Below are 15,757 nucleotides of genomic sequence, written 5' to 3' on the forward strand. Positions count from 1 at the left end.
TCAACTAATCAAACACGAGTTCAGCCCGAAAAACCTTAAGGGCTATGTTGGTACTGGCTTCTGTCTTTTCTTAACCTTTACTTGCTTTTTCTCGCGCTCTTAAACTACGCAAAACTCATGCTCCCTTTCTTCATGCTTGTCTTATACTGCTTTGTTGCCTCCTTGTATTCTGATTATTGCATTTATCGTGTCTTTGCGTTTGCTGCAGATATGGTGTTGAGCAAAGAGAAGAAAGCAAAGTTGTCTGCCACCCTCGCTCGTCGCCAAGGGGTGCCTGAGGCCGTTGGCGCCTCTACCCCTTCCGCCCCCATCACTACCACTGCCACTCCTTCTCCCACTCCTTCGATCCCCATTGATGCGGTTCCCTTACCGTCGCTCAAACAAACCCTGCTCCAACTTCCCTGGAGAAAGGCAAGGGGGTGGTAGACATTGAATCTAATGAGGACACTAAGGAGGGCCCCGCCTTCAAAAGGCGTAGGGCAATGGTGATGACGACCTCCCATTCATCCACCGAGGGTACCCCCGCATCTCTCCAAGACCACCCTCCAAGCGCCTCCTCACCCCCAGGCCACCTCGCGCCCCCGCATCTCCCCCTGCCCCCGAACTGCCTGCTGTCCTCCAACACACCCTCAAGGGCTTCCAATCAATGGTGGTGGAGGATCTGGACGAGGCCATTGCTAGGGAGAGGCTGGGCTTCAACTTTGGCACTCTCCTTGCTCAATCTAACGCCCTCATAATCACTAAGGCGAGGGTCCAAGAGCAGGTGGCACTGAGGGTCCAGGAGCAGGTGGCATTGGTGGAGGCCAGAGCTAAGGAGGAAATGGCCCTCGCTGGGGAGAAAAAGAAAGAAGAGATGACCTTGCTGGCTCAGACGTTCGCCACCCGCAAGATCGCCCTGAACAGGGAGTTGGCCAGCCTCCGCCATGCCGAAACAGACCTCTCCAAACGGCTTCATGACAAGGGTCAGGAGGCTGTCGAGCTGCAAGCCAATATCCTGCCCTTGCGTATGGAGAAGATCAAACTAGAAGAAGAAGCTGAGGCGATGAAAGCCAGGATGGCGAGGCTAGAAGAAAGGGCCACCGACCAGGAGGTGCAACTGTGTCGTCGGGAGGCTGAACTCACCGAGCAAGCCGCAAAGTTCAAAGAAATCGAGGCTGAGCTGACCGAGGATGTGGCTGACGCATTTGCTTCGGGGTTTGAGGACGCTCTTGAACAGGTTGCCTGTGCGCATCCTGAGATAGACCTTTCACTATTTTCGATGTCGAAGCAGGTTGTGGAAGTGCAGATCGTGCCCCGATCTCCTCCCTCATAAGTTGTACTTGGCACCTTAATGAACAATTTTGCTTTATGTATAAACTTTAAACTGTTATCGCTTCACTGATCTTGAACTGTTTGAATGCCATTCTTCCAACTTGTGTTTTTCGTCGTTTGATAGACAACTGTCGCGATACGCACTGACTTCTGCTACAGCGCTAACGATCCCATTATACTTTAGGTAGCACACTCCTCCACCTCCACCTTTCCTTACTTTCTCCTCTCAAGGTTGTGGAGGTGTACACGTGCAACCTTAACTGGTGTCACCCCCACTGTATAGAGTTAAAGGGCTTAACTGGTGAGCCTTGTTTCCTCATCCTGGCGTCCTCACCAAAGGGGAAGGTATTCTCTACTAACCGTCCTGCTGCCCTTTGGTTTTTCTAACCCAAGGGAACAAACTCATAGCTGACCTCATCATCGCTCAGAGGCGAGAAGGATTATTTTTATGACTGACCTCAACATCGCTCAAGCGCGAGGAGAATTTATCTGGTGAACTACTTCGTTCTACCTTAACGCTTTCACTCGAGGGGGGAGGTGTTCTCTACGAACCTACCTTTCCCACGCTCGAGACCTCTAACGCAAGGGAACAAGTTCATAACTGACCTCGACATCGCCCAAGGACGAGGAGGATTTGACTGGCGAACTACTTTGTTCTACCTTAACGCTCTCACTCGAGGGGGGAGGTGTTCTCTACGAACCTACCTTTCCCACACTCGAGACCTCTAACGCAAGGGAACAAGTTCGTAACTAGCCTCATCTTTGCCTAAAGGCAAGAGAGGACTTCACTGGGGAACCACACAGCTCAGATTGGGTGTTCTCACTCGAGGGGAGGTTTCCTCTGAGGAAGCTACCACTCCCTCTCGAGACCTCTAACACCCAAGCGAAAGGTTCATTACTACACTACACAAGCAATTCGAGAACATATATGTTTCAATCGAAATTTATTGGGTGACCTCGTTATTTAACCCTCGGAAGGGAAAAAGAGTGTCCCCTTAAAACTGTGTACAATGCTTAACTTTAACTGAAATAAAATTTGAGGTTGGCCGCATTCCATGTTCGAGGAATCGCGCCTCCCTCAAGCGTTTCAAGCCTGTATGCTCCATTCCCAAGGGCCTTTGTCACTCTGAAAGGACTAGCCGACCTTCAGATATATACCTCGATCAATGATGTTTTCCTTAAATCCAAAGGACACAATAGTATCATTGAACTTAAGATACCATTGCCTAGAAGCCTGTTTAAGCTCGTATATTGATTTCTTAAGTTTACACACCATGTGTTCCTTTCCTTCTTCATTTTTCGTTATTTTTCATTTTCCAGCAGCTGTTCTAATTCTTTTCTGTTTTGGTTCGGTGCATTTTAATTTCCAGCACTTCTAATTCAGTTTGCTTATCTTTTGTCCCATTTTGTTCGGTTCAATTTGACTATAATTGGAACTTCCATATGAGTTTGGAATTGGTGCTAGTTTTTGGAGAGTTCTTGACTTAGAACAATGATCCAATTCTAAGAAAAAGTGCCTAACTATTGTCCAACTCAAGTTGATTCCTAAGAAGGTCAAGAACCTTTCTCTATGTGGCTATTGGAATCACATCATTCTTCAATGTACCCCACTGGTTGGTCCATATAAACATCCTCTTCTAAATCCCCATTCAGAAAGGCAGTTTTGACATCCATCTGATGCAACTCAAGATCATAATGATCTACTAATGTCATGATAATTCTAAAGGAATCTTTCTTAGAAACACGTGAAAATGTTTCCTTATAATCAATGACATCCTTTTGAGTAAAACCTTTGGCAACAAGTTAGGCCTTGTAACGTTCGATATTGCCATGAGAGTCAGGTTTAGTCTTAAAGACCCATTTACACCCGACTCTCTTGCATCCTTCTAGCAATCCCATACATCATTATGTGTCATTGATTTAAGCTCATCTTTCATGGCATCTAACCACTTATCAGAATTATCATCATTGATGGCGTCTGAAAATGAAATTGGATCATTATCAATACCTAAGTCATTTTCTGACTCTTGTCGATAAACCACATAATCATTCGAAATAACATACTTTCTTTCTCTTTGAGATCTTCTTAATACTATTTCTTGTGGTTGTTCTATTACAAGTTCATTGTTAACTTCATGATCATTAATTTGTTGTTCTTCTTTATCGTTGAGTGGTTCAACTACATTAGGAACAACAATACTTGAAGTTGAAGTACTAGTTAAAGGAACTTGTACTTTGACTTCCTTAATCTCCACATTTTGTTAAGTATCACTCCCACTGGTTTCACCATTTTCAATGAACCGTGCATTTCCAGATTCAACAATTCTTGTGCTATAGGTAGGACAGTAAAACATATACCCTTTTGACTTTGTTGGATAACCAATGAAATATCCACTAATTGTTCTTGCATCCAATTTCTTTTCTTGCGGATTGTATATTCTAACTTTTTCCTGACATCCCCAAACATGCAAGTGTCTCAAACTAGGTTTCCTTCCTGTCCACAATTCAAAAGGTGTCTTTTGAACTGCCTTACTAGGAACCCTGTTCAACAGATACATGGCAGTCTTTAAAGCATACATCCACAATGAAACAGGTACAATTGACTTACTTAACATGCTCCTAACCATATCCATTAAGGTTCGATTACGCCTTTCTGAAACACCATTTTGTTGTGGTGTACCTGGCATTGTGTATTAAGCACAAATACCACGTCTCTCAAGGAACTTAGCAAACGGACCAGGGTGTTGTCCACTTTCATCATACTTTCCATAATATTCACCACCTCTATCTGACTTTGACAATTTTCACCTTTCTATCTAATTGTCTTTCCACTTCATTTATATAAACTTCTAAGGCATTCACTGCTTGCAATTTTTCATGCAGTAAATAGACATAACCATAACGTGAAAAATCATCAATAAAGGTGATAAAATACCTTTCTTTATTGAAAGAACTTGCATCAAAAGGTCCACATATATCAATGTGTATAATTTCAAGAAGCTGAGTACTTCTTGTGGCTCCCTTCTTTGTGTGTTTTGTTTGTTTGCCTTTAATACAATCCACACATACATTCAGATCAGTAAAATCTAAACTTGGAAGTATTTCATTCTTTACTAATCTCTCCATCCTTTCTTTGGAAATATGTCTCAAACGTTTGTGCTACAAGAAAGCAGAACATTCATTCACTAAACTACGTTTAGTGTCAACATTATGATGCGAGGTCATAAGAGTTTCAGCATATAAATTATCAAGATTCAATCTATATAATCCATCATAAAGAGCACCAGATCCAATCAAATAGATACGCTGAAATAAACTGAAACAACCATTCCCAAATTTAAAAGAGTATCCGACAACATCAAGTTTAGAAAATGAAACTAAATTCCTAGATATACTAGGTACATAAAAAGTATCCATTAAGTCTAAATAAAATCCAGTGTCGAGGATTAAACGATAAGTCCCGACAGCTTCCACTGGAACCTTCTCTCTATTCCTCATGAAGACAAACTTTTCATTTGGCTTTATGGTTCAGGTTGAAAGGAATCCCTGCATCATATTAGAAACATGAGTTGTGCATCCAGAATCAATCCACCAAGAATTATGTGGAACTTCAGTTAAGTTTGATTCAAAACATACATAATAAAAATTATGCTTACCCTTCTTTTCGAACCAAGCCTTACGTTTCAAACAATCCTTTTGGAAATTTTCAACTTTCTTGCAGAAATGACATTTGTCTTCTTCTTCTGGAGCTTAGTACAGGACTCATTTATCTTCAGTGGTCCTTTACCGTTTCCATGTTTCTTGAAGACTTTCTTTCTAGCTCCCTGATTGTTCACATAATGTATGAAGTGGTTTCCATGATTCTTCAGTCTAGTCTCTTCCTGAACTAACATGTTATGCAATTCATGCATATTCCACTTATCTTTCATAGTGTTATAGTTCATCTGGAAAGGACCATACTCAGACGGTAAAGAGTTCAAAATGAACTGTACGAGAAAATTATCATCCACTGCCATTCCCAGAGACTTAAGTCTTGCCACAATATTAGTCATTTCAATGACATGTTCGTGCATAGTACGAGAACCAACAAATTTCATGGTGATTAATGTACTCATTAATGTCCCAACAAGAGACTTATCAACTATTTGGGAGCGCTCTTCCACAAACTTCATGAATTCTTTTGCATTCTCGATTTCGGGAAGAACAGACTTAATATTGTTTGCTATGCTCATCCGCATAAACATAGGCTAAGTCTGTTTGACTTTTCCCAAACCCTATAATGAGCTTTCTCCTCATTGCTACTATCATCAGTAATAGCAACAGGTTTCTCGATTCGAATGGCCAAATTAAGATCCAATACACCTAAGTTAAATTGGACTTTTTCACTCCAGTCAGAAAAATTTAGACCATTAAAGACTGGAACAGACGTAGCTTGAGAATGTAAGGCTACAGGAACAGATACTGCAATCACACATGCTTAACATTAATACTTTGAGTCATAAATTAAACATACAATACAGATTCAGAAAACATTCTATGCATACTAATGTTCTCCTTTGGGAGATTCATTAATACACAAAACATAATGATGTTAATAGTATTAACTTTATTTGGCAAGATATATGCATTAACTAGAAACACTTGTTATCTTTGGATATACAAGCAAAACTAATAACACATACTCACTACCAACAATCATATCCATTAATTATAAGGACAACTAATCAACCTTTGGATGATCCTAAAAATGTCTTATAATAATGAATTTCCATTTACCCATACATAAATAATTTAGCATTCATTCTATAAGTAATTGAAATAAAATTTATCACTAATATGAAATTAAATAAAACTTAAAGATTAGATCACTTTGGTGATTAACAAATCTATCATACAAATAACTCTAGAAATTATATCATTAATTGAAATAAAATTCATCCATAATTTGGAATTAAATAAAACATAAAGATTTGATCATTTTGGTGATTACAAATCTATCATACAAATAATTCCAAAAATTATATCATTAATTGAAATAAAATTCATCCATAATTTGGAATTAAATAAAACATAAAGATTTGATCACTTTGGTGATTACAAATCTATCATACAAATAATTCCAAAATCATATCATTAAAAATTAATACATAAAGGGGAAAAATTAATTTTCCATTCCTCACTTTCAATCAATTAATTAAACTTTAATATAATTTAAATTGAATTAATTATAATAATAACATAATAAAATTTGAATTAAAAACTTTAATTAAAATTTAATTTAATATAAATTAAATTAAATTATAATATAATAAAACTTTAATTAAGATTTGATAAAAACATTAATAAAATAAATGATGTAAGGTGCAGGAATGGATTCATGCTATTCATAAATTGAATTTATCATTATATTATAATTTAATCTAAAGTGAAGGAAGAAACAATTCATGTATTTCATTAATTTATATTATAATATATATTATATTATAATTTCATCATCAGGAATTGATTCCACATCATCATCTTCCTCACGCCTTTCTTTTCGAAAGGCTCCTACCACCGTCACAGCACTACCACCGTGCAAAAAAGGTTCACGGAAGCGGCGAGGGCTTGCAGTCCCACTAATAGGTTCATAGGGTTTTTAACACCGTTAATGGTGTTGGGTGCAGGAAGATTAGGGTTATGTTAATGGAAACCTTAATCCATAAACCCTAATTTTAAAATTAGGGTTCTTCAATTGGGATTATTTTAAAATTAGGGTTCTTTGATTTTTGATGGTTTAGGACAATTAGGGATCTATTATAGAGGAATGGAAACCTTAATCTATAAATCCTAATTTTAAAATTAGAGTTCTTAAATTTAGAATATTTTAAAATTAGGGTTCTTTGATTTTGGAAAAGCATTAATGGAGAATCACAACATGAGCAACGAGGTTCTGATACCACATGTAAATTAAAATACGATTAAACATGATTATGAACGCATACAATAATATTCTCATACAGATCTTATCATATCATGATTCTCACACAATCATACAATGAAGGAATAGGCACTTACCTTGATCCATGAGTGATCCTACTTGAGCAATTACTTTATCTCCTCTGTCCCAATCTATCTCTTAGCAATTTCGTTCTTGTCACTCACTTTCGTGAGGGTTAACAGTGAGACAACTATTATTTGCAAAGACAGAACCCTGTAGCCTTTAGTTCCCAATCTTCATCAGATGTAGGTTTTCATTAGGTATATCATCAGATATATATTTCTCACATTAACAGTGGAAAGAAATAAGTGAAATATATTTCTGAGATATTTTACAAATGTGATTACAGTCTCTATTTATAGACTGTTTTACAACCTAATTAAAGAAAGAAATAATAGGCAATGAAAGCCAGAAATAATGAGTGTTTAAAGCTGTACAAATCAAATCAAATCAAATCACTAACAAATCTGTCCTAATAAATATAAAATAGAATCTGCACTTAATTATAACATAATTCTCCTGATTATGCAACACTCCCCCTCAAGTTGGTGAATGTATATCTATCATTCCCAACTTGCAAGTAAGATCTTCGAATTGTTTTGCGGGAAGTCCCTTAGTAAACATATCTGCCAATTGGAGTCTTGAAGGGATGTACTCAGTGGCTATAAGACCATCATCCAACTTCTCTTTAATAAAGTGTCGGTCTATCTCTACGTGCTTTGTTCGATCATGTTGAACCGGATTGTGTGCAATACTGATAGCGGACTTATTATCACATGCCAAACTCATAGGAGCTTCATATTTTATTTTTAGGTCATCAAGTATGATCTTCATCCATAAGAGTTCACACACCCCTTGAGCCATGGCTCTAAATTCTGCCTCTGCACTTGATCTTGCAACTACATTTTGCTTCTTGCTCCTCCATGTCACCAGATTTCCACCCAAGAACATGCAGTAGCCTGTGGTGGATCTCCTATCAACAATCGATCCTGCATAGTCAGCATCAGTATATACTTTCATGGATAAGTTTTCCCCCTTTTTGAATAGCAATCCTTTTCCTGGAGAGGCTTTTAAGTACTGAATAATTTTATCTACTGCTTGCAAGTGTCTTTCTCTTGGATCATGCATAAATTGACTAACCACACTAACTGCATAGGCTATATCTGGCCTAGTGTGTGAAAGATAAATGAGTTTTCCCACAAGTCTTTGATATTGTGTCTTCTCCACTTTTGGGTTTTCCTCATCATTCCCAATCCTATGATTTTGCTCTATTGGCACTCCAGTGGGCTTACAACCCAACTTACCAATCTCTTTGAGAAGATCAAGGATGTATTTCCTTTGAGAAATAAAGATGCCCTGTCTCGAGTAAGCAACCTCTATCCCAAGGAAGTACTTCAGCTTCCCAAGATCCTTCATTTCAAATTGAGCAGCTAGTCTCTCCCTCAAATTTTGTTTTTCAATCTCATCATCACCTGTAATAATCATATCATCTACATAGACCAAAAGTAGAGTGAGTTTACCATTCTGAGAATGTTTTATAAACAGAGTATGGTCACCTTGGCTTTGTCGGTACCCCAAAGATACCATAGCTTGAGTAAACCTTCCAAACCAAGCACGAGGTGATTGTTTAAGACCATATAGGGCCTTCTTAAGTCTGCACGCCTTATTCCCTTCATTAACAATACCATACCCAGGTGGAATCTCCATGTATACTTCTTCCTCCAAGCTTCCATGCAAGAAGGCATTTTTAACATCAAATTGATGCATTGCCCAACCAAAGTGTGCCGCCAGGGAGAGAATAATCCTGACGGTATTCATTTTTGCCACTGGAGCAAAAGTCTCCTCATAATCGATCCCATAGGTTTGAGTGTACCCTTTTGCAACCAACCTTGCTTTATACCGATCCAGTGTGCCATCAGACTTATACTTAACTGTGTATATCCACCTACAACCCACTGCTTTCTTATCTTTTGGTCTCTCTACAATCTCCCAAGTCTCATTCCTTTCTAACGCGCTCATTTCTTCATTCATGGCTCGAATCCAGTTCTCATCTTTTAAGGCTTCTTGTACCGATGTAGGGATTTTGATAGAATCAATAGTTGAAAGAAAACTCTGGTGCTGCATAGAAAGTTTTTCTGTAGACACAAATTGGGATATAGGATATTTGGCACAAGATCTTTTTTCTTTTCTCAAGGCAATAGGTAAATCATTTAGGTTAGGTTCAAAAGCAGTATTTAAGGTGTCCTCAAGAGTCTCACTGGTATGAGTTCTTACCTCCGGTTCAGACAATTGAAGTTGTTGTTCGACCAGGACGGGTTCTTGTTGCCTTCGCTGATATTGTTTTCCAAAATATTTGTCTTCACTATTCTTCTCTGGTAATGATGTTGGTGCAGGGTCTTTGTCATCCTTCCTAAGAACGAAATCCTGTAACAAAGGAAAAGGTGGCAACTCAAGGTCCTCAGCTTCTTGAATACTCTCCCCCTGAAGCTGAGAACTAGGAAAGAAAGACTCTGTTTCATGGAAGGTGACATCTTTGGAAATATAAACTTTACGACTTTGAGGATGATAACATTTGTACCCCTTTTTGTAGGGGGCATAACCGATGAAGACACATTTGATGGCACGAGGATCTAACTTACCCCGATTAGGACTATGAACATGGACAAAAGCAGGACAACCAAAGACACGATTCTGAAGACTATTCAACATGGGAATAGAAGGATAGAATGTGGTCATAACCTGAATAGGAGTAACACCCTCTAGAACCCGAGAGGGTAATCTATTAATCAAATAAGTGGCAGTTAGGACTGCTTCCCCCCAGTAAGATCTAGGAACAGATGTTTGGAAAAGTAAAGCTCGAGTAACCTCAAGGAGATGACGATTTTTCCTTTCAGCAACCCCATTTTGTTGAGGAGTGTCCACACAGGTTAATTCATGAACAACTCCATTTTCCTCAAGGAACTTGGAAAGGTTTTGGTTCACATATTCTCTTCCATTATCAGAACGCAATCTCTTAATTGAACTTTCAAATTGTGTTTGAATCATTCTGTAAAACTTTACAAACAAGTGAAAAACTTCAGACTTATCTTTCATGAGAAATAACCAAGTAACCCGAGTACAATCATCAATAAATGAAACAAACCATTTTGCACCCGAGATATTAGGAATAGGTGAAGGTCCCCATACATCTGAATGAATAAGATCAAAAGGTTTAGAACTTTTATTACCATTGGGAGGAAAAGTTGTCCGATGGTGTTTAGCAAACTGACAAACATCACAATGAAATGACTCAGCAGACACTTTTGTAAATAAAACAGGAAATAAGGACTTTAGGGTACTAAATGGAGGATGACCAAGACGTCTGTGTTGAAGCCATATCTGAGAGGATGACCAAGATTCACGACCTTGCTGAAGATTAGAAGTGTGTGCATGTAGTCTAGCACCCTTTTTACTTTCTTCATGCTGTAAATAATATAACCCGCCCTGCTCTTTAGCAATTCCAATAGTCTTCCCCGTGGCAAGATCCTGAAAAACACAATGGGAAGGGAAAAATACCACTGTACAATTTAAATCTTGGGTAATCTTTTGAATAGACAAGAGGTTATTGGATAGTTTGGGAACATGAAGCACATTTTTTAAAGGAAATGAAGGTTGAAGGTGAATGTTACCACGACCATTAATGGGGGTAGTGGAACCATTAGCAATAGTAATATATGGCTTACCGGATAAAGTAGTGTAGGATGAAAAAGAAGAGGAATGAGGTGTCATATGATCAGTAGCACCAGAGTCTATAATCCAGATATTTTCAGTACTAGAAGCATTAAAGGATAAAAAACTAGAACTCTTACCACTCATAGTAAAGGAACAATAGCTAGATGGCTTACTAAGGGAGTCCATGAGAGTTCAAAACCAACTGAGTTTTTCAGATTGGCAAAATTTGATCCTGTTCACACACACAGGAAAAAAAATCTGCCGGAAAAAATTTTCCGGTGGCGGTTTCCGGCGGCCAGCGGCGGTTTCCGGCGAGCAGTGGCAGTTCCGGCGAGCGGTGCAGTTTCCGGCGAGCGACGGCAGTGGTGGTCGGTGGTGGTCAATGGAGAAAGGATAAGGAAAATAGAAAGTTGCAGCAATGAAGGCTGTCAAGGAAAATGATTACAGCAATGAAGGCTAAAAAAACATTTGCGGAAGCAGAGTCTCCTAGATCAGGAGCTCTGATACCAAGTGGAAAGAAATAAGTGAAATATATTTCTGAGATATTTTACAAATGTGATTACAGTCTCTATTTATAGACTGTTTTACAACCTAATTAAAGAAAGAAATAATAGGCAATGAAAGGCAGAAATAATGAGTGTTTAAAGCTGTACAAATCAAATCAAATCAAATCACTAACAAATCTGTCCTAATAAATATAAAATAGAATCTGCACTTAATTATAACATAATTCTCCTGATTATGCAACATTAACCAATGGGCCTTTAATTCTATTATTATTATTAAATCATATTCGGGCTCAAAGCCCAAACTCTAAGTCATGTGAGTCACTTTATAGAAATTAATTTACATAATTTCTTAAAAAACATCAAGAAAATGAAATTGAAGGGAATGCTGGCAAAAGGATGACATGAATACATTTGATAAGTAAATGACATGAATACATTTGATAAGAAAGTGACATGTGCCACTTCTTGGGCAGGTTTAACATAAAAGTTGAGAAGTGCATTCAAGTACTTGACCTAAAATTCTATCAGAAAACCTTTTACAGTGGCAGACTGAATTTGAAACTAAAAGCAAAAATTAAGCTCTAGCTGACTTGCTGTTGGTGCCTGCATATATCTTTACAGTTTACAAAACACTTGGATCTAGACTGTACTCATCTCAGAAACTCAAAATGGCTGCATTTTAAAAAAATACAACAAAGAGTAAACAAGGCATGCTCAGATTTTTACTCTAATCAAAGCTTGAAATTCTACCCAGCTTCAGGACTTGTGAACTTTGAAACCAAAAACTCTTGGTACATAGTTCTGTGATGGCTTTTGTGGCTTCAGATTTTCGTAAGTCATCAGAAAGAGGTGAGGAAATGTAGCTCCAAAATAAGCTCCATCCATGTCTAGAGGCAGTTTAGGAAATTTGTGTATGAAATACGAGATATTATTTCCCCCATAAATAATTTAACAACCATAAGCCAAAACAGGGTAATCCAAAATATCCAGGATCTAGTTAGCAATAACAAAATCTCAACAAAATGATTTGTTAACTGACTTAATGAAATCATAAAACAAAATAAATCAAGCAAATCTTCGTAATTTTTTTATACCACTTGTTTTCGGATGGCAGCTGTGTAAAAAATGAGGAAAAAAAACTTACAGTTTCCGGTTCTTTGAGTTTTTTTTCCTAAGGGTAGGTTTAGATTGAGGGAGTGAATTTGTAATGATTTGAAAGAAAAATGTAAAGAAGGTGAGGTTGTTTGGATTATGATATAATAGGGTGAATTTGTGAGGAAAGTCTATTGAAGTTTATGAGTGCTATGATGGTTGTAAAGAGATTTTTAATTTTTTTTTAAATGTGTAAAATGTAAATTTACAAATTTACCATTTTTAAAAAAAAATATTTAAATAATAAAATATGAGATATTTTTGTATAAATTTTAGTTAATTAAAATTTTATAAATATATATAAAATATATTTTCATAAAATCAAATCAAATAAAAATAAAAATTATTTTTTATTACTGTTAATATTATTATTTAATAAATTTATTTTAATTATTATTGAATATGTAATTTATTATTATTTTTATTATTATTGTTTATAATTTATAATTTATTATTATTTTAAAAATTTATTTTAGTTACTAGAATTATTTATAATTTTATTACTTTTTTATATATTATTTAAATTTTAAATATATTACTATTATTTCATAGTATTTACATTATATTACTAATTTATTTTCTTTTACTATTACTATATAAATATATTTATATTATTATTATATAAATTTATTTATCTTTAAAAAAATTGTTATATTTTAAAAGTTAAAAAATGAATTCACCTACAACATGCATTTACTCTCGCTTTTGTCAAGGATAAAAAGAAAAATTCGTCATACTTATATGTCTTTCTTTGCATATATGAGTAGAAATTATTTTGCAGATTTCTTACCTTTTTACGCTCCTAAATCAGCATTGATAGATACAAACATGATTCTTCTCACATTTCTATCAGTAAACATTCAAGAAGAACATAAAAGCATACATACAAGTCGGAAATTTCAAACAACTGCCCTTATCAAAGGAGATAAAATATTACGTGCCATTCGCCTAATAATCATATTTCATATATGACAGTTTGTTCTCAAATACCAGACGCAACAAATCGAAGTAAAAAACAACCCTTTTAAGAATAAAGCTTGGTCTTTTTTGTGTCTATATAGTACTACCAGCTCATCCAAGTTAAAGAAATCCTTTTGAGAATTAGTTGAGTTCCTTGTGTCATTCTTAATGATAATTTATGCATGCATGACCAGGAAGACCCGATGAACACACATTTTCTTTTCTATTTTATATTTTAGATACCAATACAAAAAGAAAAAAAGTAACACGCAGTAAGTAAAATGTATGGGGAAAGTAAAACGCTAGAAAGCCAAAACTTGATACAGCTAACAAATTACAACGTTAATTGACGGACCAATAAAAGAGGATAGAAGGCAATGATAAAGTGTATAGATGGAAGAATAACAAAATCCAAATTTTCAAAAGAAAAGATAAGTAGTTCACAGAAGTTCAACATGGCACTTCAAAGGACTTGATACTTCGATTTTGGGCAGTAAGTGTCTCCACACTTGGGGCAATATATTTTTACATTACTTGACCTAGGAATATCTGACTGGCGAACTGGAAGACAGGGCTATCCAGGGCAATAAACTCTTGGACATCTGCCAAAGTCCAAGTTTTTGAACTTGTGAAGCTGTAGATAATCCAATGTCATTTATCAGTGCCATCTTTGTTCAGAATAAAACATCAAAAAACAGGATAATTAGGAGAAAATCATACCATTGCAGCCATTCCTTTGCTTGTCAAAATGTACCGGGCTTGAAGTTATCATCTCCCAGCAAGAAAGTCTAGGTCAGCTTCCAAGAGTCTAAATGAAACTGAAACAATAAGATCAGCCTAATGTATCAGCTAGATCACGCAGAAAAACCACAACATGAAACTCGAAAAATCAAAACAGGGAAACTCGAAAAAAAAGAAGAAGGAATCCACAAAATAAAATTGAGCACAAATCAAAGATTGAAAAGAACTGACATGAACTTTCGATACGCGAAAAGAGAAAGAGCCAAAGGGAAACACAGAATTATCGTTGAACTCCTCAAACTTGAAGGAAGTGCTGCGGATTTTCAATCAAAAAGAAAAATAAAATAAAAATCTACAAACAAATTAAAAAGCTTTGCTTGAAAAGAGAAGTTCAAATCTATATTAAACCTGCATATAAGAAAAGAAAACGTGTTTTAAACTGCATCAAGATTATTTTATAAGAAAATGATAAAAAATTGTAAGAAGATGAGATGTTTCTCATTATCTTATATGTCATGAATAGGAAATATATAAGGGAGTCTCTCCAAATTACAATCTAATTAGGTAGGGATACTAATATAATGAGATTCTATCATTATTAAATTAATTGCATATAATTGAGTACAATATCGTATAATATGTTACAATATTGCATACAATAATTGCATAAAATTTGATAATTACCATTTCCTTAATACTTCCCTCAAGTTGATAGTTGATAGGTGAAGATCATAACTTTGTCGAAGCGTGATGATACATTTTTGCGCCAGGTATTTCAAATGATACGCTATTCTCTGATGTGTATGACTTAATGTATAAAAAATATATAGAGAGTTTCTCTCTCCAAATTACAATCTAATTAGGTACGGATACTAATATAATGAGATTCTATCATTATTAAACCAATTACATAAATTGGGTACAATATTGCATATAATTTGATAATTATTATTTCCTTAATATATTTCTTTATAAAAAAAGGTAATCGACTTACACTGGATTATAATTCTCCCATCAAGAAAGGCATAAATCGCAGCTTGAACTTGGTTTTCCGAAGTAGGAAGAACCCCTCCGGCAACGACACCAGTAGAGGCTGAGGCTAAACCTCCGGCTGAGGCTGAATTAACCGTAGACCGTCGTTAGTTGCACCCAATTCAATGCAAATTGGGAAATTCACTCTAGAGTTTACGAAACGCAAAATCAGTCTCACAGAAAACATTTTTGCACTAGGTATTTCAAATGATACGCTATTCTCTTATGTGTGTTACATCACTTCATAGGAAATATATAGGCGTTTCTCTCTCCAAATTATAATCTAATTAGGAATATTAATCATTATTAAAATTAATTACATATAATTGAGTATAATATTGTACAATATCTTACAATAATT

At 36.1% G+C, this 15,757-nt stretch overlaps 1 protein-coding gene across 1 annotated transcript; it reads left to right on the plus strand.

Annotated features, from left to right (window-relative positions):
* Window positions 1-646: 646 nt before the first annotated feature.
* LOC137839109 (uncharacterized) lies at window positions 647-1,312 on the plus strand. The gene has a single exon (XM_068648239.1). It carries the CDS (start codon window positions 647-649, stop codon window positions 1,310-1,312), a length of 666 nt encoding a protein of 221 aa, XP_068504340.1.
* The last annotated feature ends 14,445 nt before the right edge of the window (window positions 1,313-15,757 follow it).

This window comes from Phaseolus vulgaris, chromosome 3, assembly GCF_000499845.2.
Source record: "Phaseolus vulgaris cultivar G19833 chromosome 3, P. vulgaris v2.0, whole genome shotgun sequence".
NCBI classification, from domain to species: Eukaryota; Viridiplantae; Streptophyta; class Magnoliopsida; order Fabales; family Fabaceae; genus Phaseolus; species Phaseolus vulgaris.

Excerpts from the sequence above, each read along its gene's own strand:
- LOC137839109 (XM_068648239.1), top strand. The coding sequence starts at position 647 with ATGGTGGTGGAGGATCTGGACGAGGCCATTGCTAGGGAGAGGCTGGGC.